General features: G+C 45.0%; 1 protein-coding gene across 4 annotated transcripts in view; it reads right to left on the reverse strand.

Annotated features, from left to right (window-relative positions):
- Window positions 1-984: 984 nt before the first annotated feature.
- The window catches only part of LOC115204034 (ephrin-A5), a 61,690-nt gene continuing 38,917 nt past the window's right edge, over window positions 985-23,757 (reverse strand). For 2 of the 4 annotated variants that reach the window (XM_029769268.1, XM_029769270.1), the window contains 4 exons: window positions 12,726-13,018; window positions 5,336-5,407; window positions 5,127-5,207; window positions 985-4,827 (listed from right to left, as the gene is read on the reverse strand). In XM_029769268.1, the coding sequence (XP_029625128.1) occupies window positions 4,703-4,827; window positions 5,127-5,207; window positions 5,336-5,407; window positions 12,726-13,018 (571 nt within the window). In that variant the 3' untranslated portion in view covers window positions 985-4,702. The remainder of the gene's footprint in view (window positions 4,828-5,126; window positions 5,208-5,335; window positions 5,408-12,725; window positions 13,019-23,757) is intronic. The other 2 variants (XR_003880295.1, XM_029769269.1) reach the window with 2 other exon arrangements.

Raw genomic sequence — 23,757 nt, forward strand, 5'->3', positions numbered from 1 at the left:
GGAGAGAGGAAAGACAGAGAAAGAAAGGGAGAGAGAGGGAGAGAGAGGAAGGTCAGAGAAAGAGAGGGAGAGAGAGGGAGAGAGAGGAAGGACAGAGAAAGAGAGGGAGAGAGAGGGAGAGAGAGGAAGGACAGAGAAAGAGGGATATAGAGAGAGAGAAAACAAAGATAATGAGAGAGAAGCCTAGCAGCTTTTGGCAGAGATCCTAAAAAATCACTCAACACATTGCAGGTTCAAGTATGATTGTTTGAAGTTGTGTAGTTTTTCTATTTGTGAATTAACTTCAGATAATAGAATGACAGCTGTTCAGTAGTAAGGAGCGTAATTAAACAACTTCGGATGCCTAACACGTACTGCTTATTGACAGTTATCTTCCATTTTTGTCAAAGAGCAATGAACAAAAACTTGTCTCTATTTCATTTTCCATCCATTATTTTACTAGGCAAGTCAGTTAAGAACAAATTCTTATTTACAATGACGGCCTACTGGGGAACAGTGGGTTAACCGCCTTGTTCAGGGTCAGAACGACAGATTTTTACCTTGTCAGCTCGGGGATTCGATCTAGCAACCTTTCTATTTGTCACGACTTCCACCGAGTCGGTCCCTCTTCTTGTTTGGGCGGCGTTCGATCCACTTTTCATTTTCCATTTGTTTTGTCTTTGTTTTACACACCTGGTTTCAATTCCCCAATTACATGTTCATTATTTAACCCTCTGTTTTCCGCATGGTTTTTGTGAGTGATTATTTTATTGTAAGTTCGGTCCGATGTTTGTGGGCTTGGTATTACTTTATGTATTTGGACATTTTGAGTAAAGTTCATTGTGTTACTCATCACTGCTGTCCTGCGCCTGACTCCTCTGCACCAGCTACACCCAGAACCTTACACTGTTACTGGCCCAACGCGCTAACCACTAGGCTACCTGCCGCCCCATTAGACAAAGCAGTTGTGATTAAATTTACATAAAAAAGAAAAGACATTACAAATTTGAGAGACAATGACAAACAACTTTTATTAAATCATTTTTTTTTGTAGTTAGTCATAGCTGCTCCAACACGTGTATTTACAAATAATGGCCTTCGTATGAAATACATTTGCAGAAAAATCTGGTGAAGCGAGTTAGACCAGGAAGAGAAGGAGGAGTTACAACAGTCTGGGGAGGTGAGGACAATAGGTCTGGGACAAGAGGACAGGCACAGAGGACAGGGACAGAGGCCAGGGACAAGGGCATGGACAGAGGCCAGGAGACAGGGACAGAGGCCAGGGACAAGGGCATGGACAGAGGCCAGGAGACCGGGACAGAGGCCAGTGGACATGGACAGAGGCCAGGGACAGAGTCCAGAGGACAGGGACAGGGGACAGATACATACAGTAGGATAGGGTACATAGGAGGGCACAGTGACATTAGGTTCAGGCTAAATGGCTACAGTAACAGGTACCAAATTCAGGCGAAGACCTCCTCCAATCAGACTCACTGTTCACCCTGTAACAAAACTGCATCTAATACTCTACATCAACGTTTGAATAGAAAATTACAGTTAACTGATTTCGGACATTGTGATATGCACAGAAAACCAGCAGTCAACAAGCTTTACAAAAAAATTGACATTCCATCTCCTGAATTCAGGTACAACAACATGGTGCTACTAACTACTGAAGCTTCATCTGAAACTATTGGAGAGACCACAGACAAACTAAGCAGGTACAAGAACTCAAAACATTAAGCACCTAAACCACATTCCAGATGAAAATACTACTCAGTAAAGGTCTGGTCAAAAGGGGAGAGCGATAGGAGCGTGGTCTGGCTCTTGGAATGAGCATGGATGGATATAGTGCACTTCCAATAGCAGAGACCTTAACTTCAACCTCCACACACACACACACAAACACACACACACACACACACACACACACACACACACACACACACACACACACACACACACACACACACACACACCACAACACAACACACACAACACACACACACACACTGCACAGTTGATATTTGAGAAGCTTACACATAATGCTAACTGCACGGTGGACTCAGAATTGACAGATATAGACTGTAACATTGATCATGTTTCTCATACAAAAAGACATTTAGAAATGAAAACTGTTTTTTTATAGCAAACATTTACATTTTTCTCACTAACAACATTAACTATGTCTCCCTTAACTCTGGTTGCCCTTCAAAGAAGTGTGAGAATCACTGCTCTGTACGTTCTATTAGACTACCGCTGGATACACAGTACCCATAAGACAAGCTGATCCATATTTCCCAATGTTGACCGAAGTGAATGTCGGTGACAATGAATTTTTACTTTTCCTATCTACAGATTTGGTCAAACTGAATCCCACAATGACAGCCTACAGAGGCAGAGGCTAAATGTATTTCTCACTGATAGTCCATTCGACCCTTTACAAAGGAGGTGAGTGAGTGTCAGTACACTAAATAGACTGTGTATAAGTAAGTGAAGGGACTGAGGGAAATATTTACCGAGTGTTCCTGGGTTTGAGAAGCCGATTTCTATTGATCTCAGCTGGGGCCTCTCTCGCCTCATCACTCACTCCGGTCCTCTGGGCTGAACAGGACACCCCTCTCGCCCCTGCTAGTGAACCTATCCAGAGACTGAACAGGACACCTCTCTCACCCCTACTAGTGAACCTATCCAGAGACTGAACAGGACACCTCTCTCACCCCTACTAGTGAACCTATCCAGAGACTGAACAGGACACCTCTCTCGCCCCTGCTAGTGAACCTATCCAGAGACTGAACAGGACACCTCTCTCGCCCCTGCTAGTGAACCTATCCAGAGACTGAGCAGGACACCTCTCTCGCCCCTGCTAGTGAACCTATCCAGAGACTGAACAGGACACCTCTCTCGCCCCTGCTAGTGAACCTATCCAGAGACTGAGCAGGACACCTCTCTCGCCCCTGCTAGTGAACCTATCCAGAGACTGAGCAGGACACCTCTCTCGCCCCTGCTAGTGAACCTATCCAGAGACTGAACAGGACACCTCTCTCCCTCTCTCTCCTGGTGGTCATTTTTCTTTCCATTCCAGAAATAACCAACGCATGGCCCCCCAGCATGTGGTCTGCAAGGACGCTGCTCCACACGACATCAAAGACACGGCTAAATCATACCAGAGCTGCAGCTGCTATAGAGGAACCTTATGTCCACAACGTTACCACAACCTTCCTGCAAAGTTAGGAGGACTGCGGGGACGTGTGGGTGGATCATCACTGCATGATTGCTAACCCATCAACATCAATATCAATGAAAGTGTGTGCTGTTTGCCTGGAAGAACCCAAGAATACTACTAAAAACATAATTGAAACTAATCGTGTTAGCTACAGAATGGTGTCATCCCTGTACCTTGTGTTTATAAACGTAAATGTAGTTTGGTAAAGGTTATGACAATGTTTCCAAAAGAAGTAGTGGATTGTAATATGGGCTGACTTTTTAGCACACATATAGTTTGTGTTTATTGTTACAGAGAAGATCACAGTTATAACTCACATTCCTACACCCTGATACAACATGCAACTCTCTGTCCTCTTCCCTGAACTCAGCTTGATAAACACAATCCAAGCCCACAGTCCAAGCCCAGATTTTTAATGTGTATGAGTAATGAAATATGAGCATACCTGTCCTAAACAAAAAGAGAGACTGATGCTTTTTAGTGGTGGGATGTTTTGGGCTTCACTCTGCTGTAGTTACAGTGACTGAACCAGGACAGTCATCAGAAAAGGGACAGAGCACAAGGACTCAAGAATAAATAGGAAAATACATTTGCCTGACAAAATACCATATCAGCTCCCACGCTCCTCGCAAATATACAACCGTGTTGGCTGCTAAACTTGAATTATGTGATTTATTTCAAAAATACATTAATCGATCACTAATTCCCCTAAAAGGACAGAAAGTACTAAACATGAGGGCGTATTTTTTCCGGTTAATCTCAAACATCCTCCCCCAGTCTCTGAGTCATTGAATCCAACCCCCATCACCTGAGAGGAACATCTAATGGACTCTTCAAAGGAAAGAAAATAACAGAGCCCCCCTCCGCTTGGCAACAGGATTTCTCCAAGCTACAACCATGGCTTTGGATCCTTGTTTCACCGTTGATTGGCCAGTATGCCTTGTCCTCATTTTATTGGCCTGTATACCTTGGCCTTATTTGATTGGCCAGTACGCCTTGGCCTCATTGCCATTGGCTGATCTGATCAGTCACAAGCCTTCTTCAAACGATCAATTGTCATTTGCTGTAAGACTTCATCATATTCTCAATCAAAGTAATTTGGGGGTTTGGAAAATGTTTTTGCTCGGTAGTTGAATCTTGCAAAATGTTTGGTGTGTCTACAGAGGAGGGAGGGAGAGAAAGAGAGAGAGAGAGAGAGAGCATGTGTGTGTGTTAGTGTGTGAGAGGGTGTGGGGAGGGCAAATTCAACGGCATACCATGGCCTTCAAATGTCAAAATTCACAGGAAAGTAAAAGACAAAATGAGAGTCAAAAAGGCTTTTGGCATCTTAACTCCCCAAAGCAACGTTTATAAAAAAGGACTTCCACTTATAAGTCTCTCCTCTCCCTTGCACTGAGAGAGACTGTCTGTTAAAAAGTGCTCCTTGGGGGTTGTGGGGGGCCTGTGGTCCAGTCAGGGCGGTCCACTCCGCTCTGTCTAAAACCCTCAGGCTGGGCGCTATGAAGACAAGATGGCCGCCAGGAGAAGCAGGGAGGAGGTCAGCAGCAGGCCGGCGGTCTGAACCCGGCCCACGGAGTTGACGTCCCCTCGGGATGGCTCAGCTGACTCGTGGCTGGTGTCATCTAGATGAAGGGAGGAAAAGATGGAGGAGAGAGGAAAGAGAAGGAGATAAGAATCATTAGAGAAGAGACATCATTCACATACAAGACTGAAACATGAATGTGTGAAATTAAGTAGTGGCTTTGTCATTCCATAAATTGTCTATGTGACTGACTTGTCCATTCCATTGGAAGAATGGGAAAATAAGAGCCTCTTCGGGATTCTGTATCAGGAAATACAATTTGTCATTCCTAGGTACACACACGCGCAGGCAGGCAGGCACACACCCAAAGACACACACTCACACCCCCCACAAACAAACCTCTTGGTTCTAGGGAATTGTCCACTCTATCATTGACGTCAAAGACCCGATCGTGAACACTGACAGTTTTCACACAATTGTCTGCAACAAAAGAGTTGGGACGTGAACATTCATAGCGAGCCCAAGATTGATATCAGACTTTCACATAATGCAATAAAAGTTGTCCACAGATTGAAAGAATAGAGAATGGCATGTTCTTTCAGAAATACATTTACTTGCTGGTCTGACGAACACCTTCAGTCGTAGGCAACTTCTCCTTCCATTGTCAGCAATGGTGGAAGCTGTGAAAACATTTCAGATATGTTAAGAACAATGTGTACGTACTTCAACGCTAACAGCAAAGAACTGAGAGCTATTCTGTACAGACATACACTACTGGTCAAAAGTTTTAGAACACCTACTCATTCAAGGATTTTTCTTTATTTGCACTATTTTCTACATTGTAGAATAATAGTGAAGACATCAAAACGATGAAATAACACATATGGAATCATGTAGTAACCAAGAAAGTGTTAAACAAATCAAAATATATTTTATATTTGAGATTCTTCAAATAGCCACCCTTTGCCTTGATGACAGCTCAAATAAGCAAAGAGAAACGACAGTCTATCATTACTTTAAGACATGAAGGTCAGTCAATATGGAACATTTCAAGAACTTTGAAAGTTTCTTCAAGTGCAGAAACAAAAAACATCAAGCGCTATGATGAAACTGGCTCTCATGAGGACCAAAGGATAAGTACATTAGAATTACCAGCCTCGGAAATTGCAGGCCAAATAAATGCTTCACAGTGTTCAAGTAACAGACACATCTCAACATCAACTGTTCAGAGGAGACTGTGTGAATCAGGCGTTCATGGTCAAATTGCTGCAAAGAAACCACTACTAAAGGACACCAATAAGAATAAGAAACCTGTTTGGGCCAAGAAACATGAGCGATGGACATCTTTGTGAGATGCAGTGTGGGTGAACGGATGATCTCCGCATGTGTGGTTCCCACCATAAGGCATGGGGAGGTGTTATGGTGTGGGGGTGCTTTGCTGTTGACACTGTCTATAATGTATTTAGAATTCAAGGCACACTTAAACAGCATGGCTACCACAGCATTCTGCAGCGATACTCCATCCCATCTAGTTTGCGCTTAGTGGGAGTATCATTTGTTTTTCAACAGGACAATGACCCAACACACCTCCAGGCTGTGTAAGGGCTATTTTACCAAGGAGAGCGATGGAGTGCTGCATCAGATGACCTGGCCTCCACAATCCCCCGACCTCAACCCAATTGAGATGGTTTGGGATGAGTTTGACAGCAGAGTGAAGGAAAAACAGCCAACAAGTGCTCAGCAGATGTGGGAACTCCTTCAAGACAGTTGGAAAAGCATTATAGGTGAAGCTGGTTGAGAGAATGCCAAGAGCGTGCAAAGCTGTCATTAATGCAAAGGGTGGCTATTTGAAGAATCTCAAATATAAAATATATTTAGATTTGTTTAACACTTATTTGGTTACTACATGATTCCTTTGTGTTATTTCATAGTTTTTATGTCTTCACTATTATTCTAGGTTCTCAAAGGATGCAACTTGTGATGAATGTAGCATACGATTTGGTCCTGCCGTACATACCTACACGTACGCTACGGTCACAAGACGCAGGCCTCCTAATTGTCCCTAGAATTTCTAAGCAAACAGCTGGCGGCAGGGCTTTCTCCTATAGAGCTCAATTTTTATGGAATGGTCTGCCTATCCATGTGAGAGACGCAGACTCGGTCTCAACCTTTAACTTCACTAGGGTAGGGGGCAGTATTTTCACGGCCGGATGAAAAACGTACCCAAATTAAACGGCCTACTACTCGGGCCCAGGAACTGGAATATGCATATTATTAGATTTGGATGGAAAACACTCTGAAGTTTCTAAAACTGTTTGAATGATGTCTGTGAGTATAACAGAACTCATATGGCAGGCAAAATCCTGAGAAAAATCTAAGCAGGAAGTGAGAATTCTGGTGCTTGTAGTCCTTTCAAGTCATTGCCAATCGAACACACGGTGAGTTAGGGTTCATTTTGTCAACAGCCTTTAGAAAGTTGTTTGAAGCGTCTACGATGAACAGAGACCGAATGAGAAGCCTGGGAAGTTTGTCACCAAGAGAATTACATCACTTCTTGGCGCGCGTTCATGAGGATGGATCCTCCCATTCCAAAACCTTTTTCAAGACACAGGAACCATCCGGTTGAAATATTACTGAATCATCACGTTCTGAAGGCCCTAAAGATTGATGTTTTACAACGTTTGACATGTTTGAACAAACGTAAATACAACTTTTTTTATTTTTCGTCGCGACATCGTCTACGCGCTTTCTACATTTGAAGTAGCTTACTGAACGCGCGAACAACAAGGAGTTATTTGGACATAAATTATGGACTTTATCGAACAAAACAACATTTGTTGTGGACCTGGGATCCCTGGAAGTGCCTTCTGATGAAGATCATCAAAGGTAAGGGAATATTTCTAATGCAAATTATGATTTTAGATGACTCCAAGATGGCGGCTATCTGTATAGCCTAGTGTATTTTTCTGAGCTCAGTACTCAGATTATTGCAAAGAGTGCTTTCCTTGTGAAGCTTTTTTAAAATCTTTCATAGCGTTTGCATAAAGGAGATGTTCATCTATAATTCTTTGAATGACAGTTTAATTTTGTATCAACGTTTATGACAAGTATTTTTGTAAATTGTGGCGCTGATTCACCGGCAGTATTTGAGGGAAAATATTTTCTGAACGTCACGCGCCGATGTAAAATGCTGTTTTTATATATAAATATGAAGTTTATCGAACCAAAAAATGCATGTATTGTATGACATAATGTCCTAGGAGTGTCATCTGATGAAGATCGTCAAAGCTTAGTGCTTCATTTAGCTGTGTTTTGGGTATTTGTGATGCATGCTAGTTGCTTAGAAAATGGCTGTGTGGTTATTGTGTTGATGTACTCTCCTAACATAATCGAATGTTTTGCTTTCGCTGTAAAGCCTTTCGGAAATCGGACAGCGTGGTTCGATTCAGGAGAAGTGTATCTATAAAATGGTGTAAAATAGTCCTATGTTTGAGAACTTTGATGTGCCGTCGCGGAGATCTTTGTGGGCTGTATTGGGCCTTGTCTCAGGATGGTAAGTTAGTGTTTGAAGATATCCCTCTAGTGGTGTGGGGGCTGTGCTTTGGCAAAGTGTGTGGGGGTACATCCTGCCTGTTTGGCCCTGCCCGGGGGTATCATCCAATGGGGCCACAGTATCTCCTGACCCCTCCTGTCTCAGCCTCCAGTATTTATGCTGCAGTAGTTTATGTGTCGGGGGGCTAAGGTCAGTCTGTTATATCTGGAGTATTTCTCCTGTCTTATCCGGTGTCCTGTGTGAATTTAAGTATGCTCTCTCTAATTCTCTCTTTCTTTCTTTCTCTCTCTCGGAGGACCTGAGCCCTAGGACCATGCCTCAGGACTACCTGGCATGATGACTCCTTGCTGTCCCCAGTCCACCTGGCCGTGCTGCTGCTCCAGTTTCAACTGTTCTGCCTGCGGCTATGGAACCCTGACCTGTTCACCGGACGTGCTACCTGTCCCAGACCTGCTGTTTTCAACTCTCTAGAGACAGCAGGAGCGGTAGAGATACACTCAATGATCGGCTATGAAAAGCCAACTGACATTTACTCTTGAGGTGCTGACTTGTTGCACTCTCGACAACTACTGTGATTATTATTATTTGACCATGCTAGTCATTTATGAACATTTGAACATCTTGGCCATGTTCTGTTATAATCTCCACCCGGCACAGCCAGAAGAGGACTGGCCACCCCTCATAGCCTGGTTCCTCTCTAGGTTTCTTCCAAGGTTTTGGCCTTTCTAGGGAGTTTTTCCTAGCCACCGTGCTTCTACACCTGCATTGCTTGCTGCTTGGGGTTTTAGGCTGGGTTTCTGTACAGCACTTTGAGATATCAGCTGATGTAAGAAGGGCTATATAAATACATTTGATTTGATTTGATACTGTAGGCCACATGTACGAATTAGCAATGACGATCAACACCTGAAACACATTTAAATTGGCTACTGAGTGAGGGCAACATCTGCGACATAGACTTCCATTAGCTTTAAACAACACAAACACCTGCCCCCTTCAATTTTGATTTTCTTTCAAGAAACATCCGCATCTGCTAATCAAATGTCCATTGGCTGAAAGAACTGTCTGCACCTGCTACTCAAACTTCTATTGGCTCCAAATGTTGTCCACATCTGCAACACAGAATTCGATTGGCTCAGAGTAACATCACCATCTGCTATGAATGATTTGATTGGCTGCAGAGGCCGTCGACACCTGCCACTGGGTTCTATTAGCAGTAAAGTAGCACAACCCTGCAACACAGATGTCTACTCTGGATAACTGGAATATGACAGTTGCTTCACTAAATCCCTATGGTGGCAGGTCACTTCAACTCAGGTCGCTTCACCTTCTGATCTGTCAACAACTAGACAATATCACCTAGGACGCAGTCACCAAAGTGACAAACTATGCGGGTGTTTCACATTGTGTGATGTCTTGAGAAGCAGTAGTTCTGAAGTCCCTATCACACTTCTATTCTGAAAGTAGGTTGTGACTGAGATCTTGTTCTTGTTGCTAGTTTGACAGACCCTGACCGTGACTGTATTCATCCCCTCTATAGAATGCCTCTCTTATTCTCCCACCCCACCCAGCAACCCCCAACTCTGTGGGCCCCTATGTTCTGACCCCGTCATTTCCTGGCCTGCCTGGGGTCTCAAGCTGCTCTTAATCTAGACATAAACCCCCACCCCTCAGGGCACCATCATGCTGTGTGTGTGTGTGTGTGTGTGTGTGTGTGTGTGTGTATGTGTGTGTGTGTGTGTGTGTGTGTGTGTTTGAGATAGAGAGAGAGCGATACAGTTTGTCTATAGAGTGTCCTATAGCCTATCATCTATCTTGATATACTCTTCTTCCCCGTGAATGATACTGGCAGTCAATTCCCGATAAAAACGAGCCATGTCAGTATTTCCATGACTGAAGACTGAGGTTCCGATTTTAAAGCACTTAGCGTGGCTATGAAATATGATAAAAATTGTCTTTAGAACTTGATGTGGAGAGTTATATTGGCAGTGTGGCGTCAATCATGGCTCTTCTGTCTGTGTCAGCGAGTATCGTGTAACTTACCTCACACCCCTACAGTGGCAGGCACTCAGGCCAGACTGTACTAGCTCCCATTCTATTCCCAGTCAGTCAATCAGACAGACAGAGACAGAGCCTGGACTCCACAATACACCACACAGCAGTGAGCTGCTTTTCTACGACCCTGTCTCACGCGCTGCGACACTAGATCCCAGGTTAGTCATGCCATGTGGCCCAGTGGAGGAGATTAGCATCCTCTCGTGAACACACACCATCCCATAAACGTCTCACACATCCACGCACACTATACACATGCAGACACTCCCGAACACACACACACACCACCAGACACACACACGCAGACACACACACACATGACCAGACACAAGCTAGGGGCTCAGATGCCGTGTAACTTAAGTCTGGGGTATAGACCAGAGAATTGGAGATCTGATATAAATACGATGGGATCAGATGATTCCCTTGTGATCAGTTTGTATCCGTCGGAGCAAAGCAAAACCCTAGACAGTGGAACAAACACACTGTTGAACAGGGTTTATCTCATTATCTATGTAGATCTTCAGACTGTGTACGGAGCAGAACCTGGGCTTTTGAAGCTTTACAGCATACAGTCAGCCCCAGTCACACAGAGAGAGACAGACTCTCTACTGTCTCCCCAGATAATTGGATTTCTATCCCCTGAGATTTGGATCACACTTCCCCATTGGCTATTTTAGAAAAACATGCAGCTGTAGCCTGGGAGAAGCCCGGGTTCACATTCAGCCATCAGGACATGCTGAACTTTGACCCCCCCGGGACGCCCCTTCTGATCCCCCTGATGGCTTCCTGCAGACGTCTGTCTGCCAGACGGACGGACAGACCCAGGGCCAACCGCAGGTGTCAGCCATTTGATTTTACCCACCCCATGTCCCACCGCACCCACTCCTTTCCTCTCGTTGCCTGGGGGGTTAACTATCCACGGGGGGACAAAGGGTTGTCTGTCTGTCCTCTGCGCTGGGTCGTTGTCACCGGCACATGTCAAACTCCAAACACTTGACTTACTTGCTGTAAGTTCCCAGCTCTATTGTCCAGTAGTGTTACAACATGTGCTAGTATCATCTGACGGTGGAACTCTTTAGTCATACTTGACAGATCAGACACATGCAATGTGATACCAAAACTGATATCACATGGTTTATTGTGAGATATCCAGCTTTTCTGGAACTACATAGAGGGACAAGATGTTGGAGCAGATTAGTGTACACCTCGGTATGTTCCCCGGGGTGTGATTACGTACACGCCTTTTTGTTATTTCATCCTCCTTGCAGGTGACGTGTTCTTGCTGAAAAACAGCCTCCTTTCTGAGTGAATCTCTAACTGTTGAATAATAATTCTGAGTCAAGGAAGGAAATGCCTTTAGGCCATGTGGCCAGTCTCTCTTTCTCTTTCTCTCTCCCCCAGTTTCACTGTAAAAGCCAGTATGGCAATATATACTTGATGGCTATTTTGAGTCCATCTTGGCTCTCCTATTAGCACATTTAACAGAGCCTGAGAGGCATCCTAACGTAAAGTCCATTACCTGCCCCACACCATCCTTTATTCAATCTATCCCATCCAGTAGAATAACATCCTAGGAGATTGGGCAGGTCAGCATATCATGTGCCTTTAAGGACTGCCGATTCGTCAGGCAGCTTTCTTCTAAATCACATGACGGGGGTCTGAGGCGTGCAGCTGAGGCCGAGGCTACTGAGGAGTAGGCCTAAGTGAAGCATTCTCTGTAAGGGGAATCAGAAATACTGTAGCCTAGCAGGCCGCCCGGTGCTATCTCTTATTTAGTCTCAGATCTCTGCCCTGTAGGGCTCCGACTGGACTTGTAAAAACATGGCTTCAGATGCTTGTGTTCCAGAGGCCTTCTCACGGCCAGTAGAAAGTTGAGCCTGGCGAGATTGTAACAAAGTCTCTTCATATGGAGACCATGAGAATGGAGATGTTTTCCCTCAGGCAAATGTTGGGTTTTGAACCTCTTTGCCAGGACTTGCAAAACAAAGTTCTACTATGCTTTTGTTTTTTCCCCCGCAGTCAGTTCCATGCTTGGACTCAAATGTTTGGCCTCACATCACACCCTTGAATCGTCTAAGTATGTTGTGTTTTTCATAGTAGCCAGAGCCCACAACATAATAACTCTTAACTGATATCATAAATGTCCATGCCATGCAGGAAAACTGTGGTAGCTCTCTCTCTCTCTGCCTTTAAGCAAAGCATTCCTGTATTCCTGTACTGTGGTACCAACAGTGTTTTTGTATGATATGTAAATGAGTGGTATTCAGGCATACATGGCCCTGATAACTCAATTTGTTGGGGCATGGTGCTTGATTCCCGCACTTTATACTGAATACTTTTGTTAACTTTAAGCTTATTTGACTATAAGCATGAAGATTACCATTACTCACAGATGTAGTAGTACTCTCTGCCGGGGCGGAACTCGAAACCCAGAGAGAAGGGGGTGAAGAGCTGGAACTTCTCGGAGAACTTCAGGGGTCCGTTTGGGGAGTGGGGCCTGTTACACTCCCAGCGTTTGAAGCCCTTGGCCGTGTGGTCACAGGAGCTGTAGCCGTCGTAGTTGACCATGTAGAGGACGTAGTGCTCTGTCCGCTCCTCTGGGACAGAGTCCAGGTAGTGGGGACAGAAGACGTCCAGGTAGTCGTTTATACACACGTCGATGTGGTAGTCACCCCGGTAGAACCTGGGAAGGAAAGCAGAAGGGTTATGGAGTAGGATTCTTCACGACTACACGGTCTAATAGTATTGATACTATCACGCATTTCCATGACTCTACCGGTCTTGATGTCATCACTGATCTAACACTGTTGGATAGGTAAAGTATACGCAAGAGCTTCATTATGTAGCTCTCACCTACAGTGTCATGTCAGGTCGGTGATGACTTCGAAAAGGGGAATAACATAAGATGCACTAAAAGTTTGTGAACTAGAGCCCTAAACTAGAGAAAATGCAACCAGATGTGTTGTGAAAGACAGAGACACTTCAGACTGCCAGGTATGCCAGGTATTCATTCCTGGGGAGTGATGGGAAACACACATTCCCCATAGGCGCCATATACGGTTGCATTTCTGATGCTTTTAGTGGAGACAGATTGGGTTAGGATGGCCGGCACGTCTCAAGAGTCGCTAATGGCCCGAGCTCAGTATCACTGACATACTGCGGATGTCTTCAATACTCCACCTCTGTTCATTGACACACTGGGGCCGGGGGGAACAGTCTGGAGACCGCGTCTGTGCATGCTGAGCACTGATGATCCCATACGGGTGAACTCACTCTGGCTCTGTGGGAGGTTTCTCAAGTAAGGACTGAGACTCACAGGCCAAGGAGCAGATGTTACACCCACCTAACAACCTTTCCAGGGGGGAAAGGACCACTCAGAACTGATTCAGGGTCAGGTGAGAGAGGAGCCTGCGTTGGACGGCAGTGCAGCTGTTCTCACTGACACGTACATTTCCAGGCTTTAAGAGGCGTATAAAGGGAGTTGTGTGTTGGCTGGGACCTGCTGGGGGTATCAGGTTGTCATTATACGGATTGCAAATGTGCTGCAGGATTAGTGACTGTACTACTGGGTTTGGTGGGCCACAGATGTGTGTGTGTGTGTGTGTGTGTGTGTGTGTGTGTGTGTGTGTGTGTGTGTGTGTGTGTGTGTGTGTGTGTGTGTGTGTGTGTGTGTGTGTGTGTGTGTGTGTGTCTGTGTGTGCATTCCATGTGTGTCCTATATCATGTGTGAGAGTGTGGCAATGTGTGTGATTCTCATCATTTTTCTTTCAAGTTATAGTCTGGTCAAACACAAAACCAAAGCCTTGTTTTCTCTCTAGTTATAGCCTGGTCAAACATGAAACCAAAGCCTTGTTTTCTCTCTCAAAGGCCCACTTTTCTCATGCTCCAGCTGAGTGCTGTGGCTCCAGGCAGACACAGCAGGGCTTCCATCAGCCTCAGTTTCAGAGGCTTTCACTGATACCATAACTGACAGAGGGCAACCAAACCACAGAAAGCCACCAGTAAGTATCACTTCCTCAGCCAGAGGCACTGTGGGATAGCCAGCTTGGTCTGTCCATCTCTTTAAGCTTTTAATGCTACCTTTCAAGTCAACCTGTGTGTACATGTAGATGCTCTCACCTAACTGTCACTCAAATCTGGCCTGGGACCTGCCATAAAGATTAACACGGATTAGAGAAGAGAGTTAGGCTAGATTTTCGTCTGACCGAGAGGTGAGGAGTGGTCACTTTTCTGAACATGACGAGCGGAGGATTTACGTCAAATGAGCTAGCAGGGACAGCAGAGAGGATTACTCTGGCCCTCCTAGAGAGTATGCTCACCACAGATACACCGAGAGAGACTTCCTTGTGAGTGATAGTACCCAATATCGATCCACACTGAGCCATAATCTTGAACCATAATGCCGAGACATATGTCTCAGTCTGAAACTCATTAGCACCTCGAGAGTGAGTTTTCAATCTTTTTGTGAATGTCTTCAGGCTAGAGTAATGCTTCCCAACTCACAGACAGAGCTCAACTGGGACATCAGCGTTTTCTCAGAGTTCTTTTGGGAGTTTGCACAAAAACAATGACGAACGAGGATACGCTCAAAGTCTCTTACAATGAACATGAATGTAGCAGACAAGGAAGTAAATAACTCAGGCTTTCAAACTGACGACAACATGATCAAGGAATCGACACCTTAATTTGTTAATTCGGTTGTTCATGTGACGCGATGACCCAACAGAGTTTAAAAAATAAAGACAACCAAATCCTAGCACTATGGTGTTTGGGATTAATTACGCTTGATTGGCTGAATTACTCACAGCCACTTAGACAGGCTCATGTCTGATTCAGGGGCAAGCACTCTTAACAAAGCACTCTCATAACGATAATCCTTCTTTTAACTCCTCTAATCCTATCTTCGCTCCTCTTTCTCCCGCTCTCTTTCGCTCAGGTGACCAAGCATGGGTAATGAATGGTTTGCGCCCTGGTTCAGAGGAGGAGAGGAGGAGGGAGAGAGAGAGAAAGCCTTCCTGGTGTTTTCTATAACACATGATTACAGTGGGGTCAGAGCAAGGTCAGATTCCAATGGTTTTATAACAATGGGAGAAAAGAAGAGACACTTTCCCTGCCCAGACCACATGAAACTGCTGACCTGTCCAGAATCACTGTCTAAATACGAAGTAAATGGTCACAGGAGCAAACATTTCAAGGTTCAACTGCACTGTCTTTCCCATAATTACATTGTTTTCCATTGAAAGCCTATGAGTCAACAATCATAGCTTAAAGCAATGTGTATTACAGACCACAGTCTCTGTGCTTGGGTTTTAAAATATTTCCTTGATATCTATTCTCCTGACATTTGTTGTGTGTTCTACACAAGCACACACCCCACATGGTATGTAGTTTATATCCTTGACCTCTAGGGGGAGCTCTTTAGGTAGTTCATTTCACTACTGTGGCCCCACAGGGTAGAGGCTAATACATCTGGTCATTTGACCCTGGGCTCTGATGTCACCATATGGAGTCTATCTTTCCCTCAGCCTGGTGTTCCCCCTCTCCCTCAGGGCAGGAGGACCTGACCCCCATCCACCCGGCCCATCATTCATAGCACTGGGAACCTGTGCCACCAACACCACCAGCACCATCAGCCATGGTTCAGACATCATTACCTCCACTGATCAGTGATCACACACATCTGTGCAGACAAACACACACGCACGCACGCACGCACGCAAACACACACACACACACACACACACACACACACACACACACACACACACACACACACACATACACACACACACACAGAGAGAGCTGTCTGCCAGGGTTCAGAGTCAGACTGGGTGTTGACAGCAAAAATGGATGAGAAAAGATAAACTATTAAAAAAAATACACTTCTCTCTTTTCTTTGTGGTAAATTTCCCTGGGAACAAAAGGTTTTGTCTGAGCTTGTCAGACAAGGGCGAGAGTAACTGAGTTTTAGATTGTAAACCCATTGCTGTTCGTGGGAGGTAGGTCCTACATGGCAGGAATATTACAATGAGAGCAACAGAGAGAGAATATAGACAGAATATAGAGTAGGAGAGTGAGAACCAGAGCGCTAAGGAGAGAAACAAAGACAGAAACAGAAGTTTACAGTAATTCTAAGCTGTTTACCCTGAATGACATAAGAAGTTAAGTCACAGTACAGGACAGGTTAATGAATGATGATGCTATTCTGGTGGTCAAAGGGTCAAATAGGCAGCATGGAGTGAGTGTCACTCAACACACACACACACACACACACACACACACACACACACACACACACACACACACACACACACACACACACACACACACACACACACACACACACACACACACACACACACACACAAAGACACAGCAGGGCTCCATCACTCACTCAGTGCTTAACCCCAGGGGCTGGCAGCTCATACCATAAACCCCTGGTCTCAAGGCAGACCCTCACACAGGTTGCCATCACACTGACTTATGACAGAGCTGTGCTCTGCCTCTTTTACACGCACAGGGTGCTCAAATTCAAGGATACACACACAGATCTCAGGGTGTTCTCTGTCTAAGCTCAGAAGCCACATAACTGGAGAAGCCCCAAGCCTTGTTAAAATAACCCTACTAAATATGGCACACTCAGCACCTTGGACAGAACAGGTGTAACATATAGCCCTAGATCATAGAAACAGACGCCTAGACCTACAGAGAACAGAAACATCAATGATGGAGCATGAGCTTGGATCCCAAATAGATTGCCTGTCTAGATGGCTAGATGCTCCCTATCACTATCAGACATTCCACTCAGGAGGATATCAATCTGACACATAAGAGCCTGGCCAGGGGTGAGAGGTCACTGACAGACCATTATTCATCTAGGGCCTCAGTATTTGGCCAATGTCTGAGCCAGGTGACGGGGATGACTCCAGGGTCGTCCATCTTAGGAGCTGCTGTGTAGGTGGCGGGGCTGCTCAGGGACGGAAGGGGAAGTTTAAAATGGTGGATCCATGAGGCTTAGAGCAAACAGAGTGGCCCAGCCCCCTCATTAAACACAAACTCACACACACACACACACACACACACACATACACACACAAATTAATATATACATACACAGACACAAAGTAATGGTATAAGCATCTGTGAGTTATACAGGAAGGGTCTACCTCAGTCCGTGTTTGACTAACATGACCCTGATCCCCCTCACCGGGCTGGAGTTTTGACATTTGACCCGTCACTCCGGGGGCGATTTGAACCCCCCGCGCCGCCCTATCACTTTACTGCACCCCAGGGAACTTCAACCCGCCCTGCCCTGGGCCAAACCAACCCTGTATAGCGGTGAGAGTAAAAAAACACAACGTCTGGACTCAATCACCCACCCATGACAAGGCTCCACAGCGTTCACACACACCACCAGCCATCCACTAGTGAGGTCTTACCCATATCACAGTAGGGTAACATTGACTAAGTTGAGTAATAGTGTTCTGAGGGAAGATGGTAAAAAACTAAATGACGCTGTTGGATATTTGTTGTGTTCAAGGTTGGGAAAAGTCAGAAAGACGAAAGACGAGGAGAACAGAAAAGAGAGAAGCAAGGCGAAAAAGTAGGAGAAAAGGAGGGATGAGAAAAGGGGGAAGAAGGAGCAAAGTGGGAATAGGAGAGGGAAGGAAAGAGAGATGTGCTCAGGTCAGATGTAACATGGGTATCGTAGAACCAGAAAGGGGTAGATTTTTTAAATTTATTTTTTTATTTCACCTTTATTTAACCAGGTAGGCAAGTTGAGAACAAGTTCTCATTTACAATTGCGACCTGGCCAAGATAAAGCAAAGCAGTTCGACACATACAACAACACAGAGTTACACATGGAGTAAAACAAACATACAGTCAATAATACAGTATAAAAATAAGTCTATATACAATGTGAGCAAATGAGGTGAGATAAGGGAGGTAAAGGCAAAAAAGGCCATGGTGGCAAAGTAAATACAATATAGCAAGTAAAACACTGGAATGGTAGATTTGTAGTGGAAGAAAGTGCAAAGGAGAAATAGAAATAATGGGGTGCAAAGGTGCAAAATAAATGAATAAATAAATACAGTAGGGGAAGAGGTAGTTGTTTGGGCTAAATTATAGATGGGCTATGTACAGGTGCAGTGATCTGTGAGCTGCTCTGACAGTTGGTGCTTAACCTCTCTAGGGTAGGGGGCAGTATTTTCACGGCTGGATAAAAAAGCGTACCCGATTTAAACTGGTTACTACTCTTTTCCAGAAATGAGAATATGCATATAATTGGTAGATTTGGATAGAAAACACTCTAAAGTTTATAAAACTGTTTGAATGGTGTCTGTGAGTATAACAGAACTCATATGGCAGGCCAAAACCTGAGAAGATTCCATACAGGAAGTGCCCTCTCTGACCATTTCTTGTGCTTCTGTGGCATCTCTGTCGAAAATACAGGATCTCTGCTGTAACGTGACAATTTCTAAGGCTCCCATAGGCTCTCTGAAGGCGCCAGAAAGTGGAATGAGATCTCTGCTGTCTCTGGGCTAGGTACAGGAGCGCTGTTTGTGAGTGGTCAGGCTGGTGGCTCAGAGACAGGAGATGCGCGGCCCCGAGAAGTGGCCATGTTTTTCTTTCAGCATTTGAACGAAAACAACGTCGCCCGGTTGGAATATTATCGCTATTTTACAAGAAAAATTTTAAACAGCATTTGACATGCTTCCAAGTACGGTAATGGAATATTTTGAAATGTTTTGTCACGACATGCGTCCGCGCGTCACCCTTCGGATAGGGACCTGAACGCACAAACAAAACGGAGGATATTTGAACATAACTATGGATTATTTTGAACCAAAACAACATTTGTGGTTGAAGTAGAAGTCCTGGGAGTGCATTCTGACGAAGAACAGCAAAGGTAATCCAATTTTTATTATAGTAATTCTGAGTTTAGTGAACGCCAAACTTGGTGGGTGTCAAATTAGCTAGCCCGTGATGGCGAGCTATCTACTCAGAATATTGCAAAATGTGCTTTTGCCGAAACGCTATTTTAAAATCTGACACCGCGATTGCATAAAGGAGTTCTGTATCTATAATTCTTTAAATAATTGTTATGTATTTTGTAAACGATTATCAAGAGTAATTTAGTAAATTCAGCGGAAGTTTTCGGTGTGTTTGCTAGTTCTGAACGTCACATGCTAATGTAAAAAGCTGTTTTTTGATATAAATATGAACTTGATTGAACAAAACATGCATGTATTGTATAACATAATGTCCTAGGAGTGTCATCTGATGAAGATCATCAAAGGTTAGTGCTACATTTAGTTGTGGTTTGGGTTTATGTGACATATACGCTAGCTTGAAAAATGGCTGTGTGATTATTTCTGGCTGGGTACTCTCCGAACATAATCTAATGTTTTGCTTTCGCTGTAAAGCCTTTTTGAAATAGGACAATGTGGTTAGATTAACGAGAGTCTTGTCTTTAAAATGGTGTAAAATAGTCATATGTTTGAGAAATTGAAGTTATAGCATTTTTAAGGTTTTTGTATTTCGCGCCACTCGATTCCACTGGCTGTTGACTAGGTGGGACGATTTCGTCCCACATACCCGAGAGAGGTTAAAGCTAGTGAGGGAGATATGAGTCTCCAGTTTCAGAGATTTTTGTAGTTCGTTCCAGTCATTGGCAGCAGAGAACTGGAAGGAGAGATGGCCGAAGGAGGAATTGGCTTTGGGGGTGACCAGAGATATACCTGCTGGAGCGCGTGCTACAGGTGGGTGCTGTTACGGTAACCAGTGAGCTGAGATAAGGGGGGACTTTACCTAGCAGGGTCTTGTAGATGACCTGGAGCCAGTGGGTTTGGCGACGAGTATGAAGCGAGGGCCAGCCAACGAGAGCATACAGGTTGCAGTGGTGGGTAGTATATGGGGCTTTGGTGACAAAACGGATGGCACTGTGATAGACTGCATCCAGTTTATTGAGTAGGGTAGGCTATTTTGTAAATGACATCGCCGAAGTCGAGGATCAGTAGGATGGTCCCGTGTGGCTCAGTTGGTAGAGCATGGTATTTGCAACACCAGGGTTGTGGGTTTGATTCCCACGGGGGACCAGTATGGAGAATTTTTTTTTAATGAAATGTATGCATTCACTACTGTAAGTCGCTCTGGATAAGAGTGTCTGCTAAATGACTAAAAGGTAAAAAAATTTAAATGTAATGGTCAGTTTTACGAGGGTATGTTTGGCAGCATGAGTGAAGGATGATTTGTTGCGAAATAGGAAGCCAATTCTAGATTTAACTTTGGATGGGAGATGTTTGATGTGAGTCTGGAAGGAGAGCTTACAGTCTAACCAGACACCTAGGTATTTGTAGTTGTCCACATATTCTAAGTAAGAACCATCCAGAGTAGTGATGCTGGACGGGCGGGCAGGTGCGGGCAGCGATCGGTTGAAGAGCATGCATTTAGTTTTACTTGTATTTAAGAGCAGTTGGAAGCCACGGAAGGAGAGTTGTATGGCATTGAAACTCGTCTGGAGGGTTGTTAACGCAGTGTCCAAAGAAGGGCCAGAAGTATACAGAATGGTGTCGTCTGCGTAGAGGTGGATCAGAGACTCACCAGCAGCAAGAGCGACATCATTGATGTATACAGAGAAAAGAGTAGGCCCAAGAACTGAACCCTGTGGCACCCCCATAGAGACTACCAGAGGCCCGGACAACAGGCCATCCGATTTGACACATTGAACTCTATCAGAGAAGTAGTTGGTGAACCAGGCGAGGCAATCATTTGAGAAACCAAGGCTATTGAGTCTGCCGATGAGGATGTGGTGATTGACAGAGTCGAAAGCCTTGGCCAGGTCAATGAATACGGCAGCACAGTATTGTTTCTTATCGATGGCAGTTACGATATCGTTTAGGACCTTGAGCGTGGCCGAGGTGCACCCATGACCAGCTCTGAAACCAGATTGCATAGCGGAGAAGGTGCGGTGGGATTCGAAATGGTCGGTAATTTGTTTGTTGACTTGGCTTTCGAAGACCTTAGAAAGGCAGGGTAGGATAGATATAGGTCTGTAGCAGTTTGGGTCAAGAGTGTCCCCTCCTTTGAAGAGGGGAATGACAGCAGCTGCTTTCCAATCTTTTGGAATCTCAGACGACACAAAAGAGAGGTTGAACAGGCTAGTAATAGGGGTTGCAACAATTTCGGCAGATAATTTTAGAAAGAAAGGGTCCAGATTGTCTAGCCCGGCTGATTTGTAGGGGTCCAGATTTTGCAGCTCTTTCAGAACATCAGCTGACTGGATTTGGGAGAAGGAGAAATGGGGAAGGCTTGGGCGAGTAGCTGTGGGGGTTACAGTGCTGTTAGCCAGGTGGAAAGCATGGCCAGCCGTTGAAAAATGCTTATTGAAATTCTCAATTATAGTGGATTTATCGGAGGTGACAGAGTTTCCTATCCTCAGTGCAGTGGGCAGCTGGGAGGACACTTTACAGTGTCCCAGAACTTTTTTGAGTTTGTGTTGCAGGAAGCAAATTTCTGCTTGAAAAAGCTAGCCTTGGCTTTTCTAACTGCCTGTGTATATTGGTTTCTAACTTCCCTGAAAAGTTGCATATCACGGGGGCTGTTTGATGCTAATGCAGAACGCCACAGGATGTTTTTGTGTTGGTTAAGGGCAGTCAGGTCTGGAGAGAACCCAGGGCTATATCTGTTCCTGGTTCTAAATTTCTTGAATGGGGCATGCTTTTTTAATATGTGAGGAAGGCATTTTTTTTAAATAACCAGGCATCCTCTACTGACGGGATGAGGTCAATATCCTTCCAGGATACCTGGGCCAGGTCGATTAGAAAGGCTTCCTCGCTGAAATGTTTCAGGGAGCGTTTGACAGTGATGAGTGGAGGTCGTTTGACCGCTGACCCATTACGGATGCAGGCAATGAGGCAGTGATCGCTGAGATCTTGGTTGAAAACAGCAGAGGTGTATTTAGAGGGCAAGTTGGTTAGGATGATATCTATGAGGGTGCCCATGTTTACGGCTTTGGGGTGGTACCTGGTAGGTTCATTGATCATTTGTGTGAGACTGAGGGCATCAAGCTTAGATTGTAGGATGGCTGGGGTGTTAAGCATGTCCCAGTTTAGGTCACCTAGCAGCACGAGCTCTGAAGATAGATGGGGGGCAATCAGTTCACATATGGTGTCCAGAGCACAGCTGGGGGCAGAGGGTGGTCTATAGCATGCGGCAACGGTGAGAGACTTGTTTTTAGAAAGATGGATTTTTCAAAGTAGAAGTTCAAATTGTTTGGGTACAGACCTGGATAGTAGGACCGAACTCTGCAGGCTATCTCTGCAGTAGATTGCAACACCGCCCCATTTGGCCGTTCTATCTTGTCTGAAAATGTTGTAGTTAGGGATGAAGATTTCAGAGTTTTTGGTGGACTTCCTAAGCCAGGATTCAGACACGGCTAGGTTGGCAGAGTGTGTTAAAGCAGTGAATAAAACAAACTTAGGGAGAAGGCTTCTAATGTTAACATGCATGAAACCAAGGCTATTACAGTTAAGAAGTCATCAAAAGAGAGCGCCTGGGGAATAGGAGTGGAGCTAGACACTGCAGGGCCTGGATTCACCTCTACATCACCAGAGGAACAGAGGAGGAGTAGAATAAGGGTACGGCTAAAAGCTATGAGAATTGGTCGTCTATGACGTCCAGAATAGAGAGTAAAAGGAGCAGGTTTCTGGGGGCGATAAAATAGCTTCAAGGTATAATGTACAGACAAAGGTATGGTAGGATGTGAATACAGTGGCGGGTAAACCTAAGCATTGAGTGATGATGAGAGAGATATTGTCTCTAGAAACATCATTGAAACCAGAAGATGTCATAGCATGTGTGGGTGGTGGAAGTGAAAGGTTGGATAAGGTATAATGAGCAGCGCTAGAGGCTCTACAGTGAAATAAGCCAATAAACACTAACCAGAACAGCAATGGACAAGGCATATTGACATTAAGGAGAGGCATGCTTAGCCGAGTGATCATAAGGGTCCCATGAGATTCAGACAGCTAGCAGGGCCATAGGTAGCAAGCTGGCAGAAGATGGAGGAAGGTCTGTTTTTAGCCACCTCGTGCGTTTCCGTCTGTAGATTAGTGGGGTTCCGTGTGGTAGGGGGGACCAGTCCAATTGGCAAAATAGTTATAGTTATAATGGCCCAAGAAAATTGTCCGATAGACCTATTCAGATAGCAGCTCATAAGACAGCTAACGATTAGCAGGCCGCAGATGGGCGTTCAGGTTACGTCGCGACGGAGGGGCCAGTTGGATAACTCCCTCGGGCAGACAACGTTGGTAGTCCAGTCGTGAAGGCCCGATGGGGCTCCGCATCGGCAGTAAAACGGGTCCGGATAGGTGATTGTAGCCCAGGAGTGGCTGATGGAACTCTTCAGCTGGCTAGCTC

The sequence above is a fragment of the Salmo trutta genome, chromosome 12, assembly GCF_901001165.1.
Source record: "Salmo trutta chromosome 12, fSalTru1.1, whole genome shotgun sequence".
Taxonomy (NCBI): Eukaryota; Metazoa; Chordata; class Actinopteri; order Salmoniformes; family Salmonidae; genus Salmo; species Salmo trutta.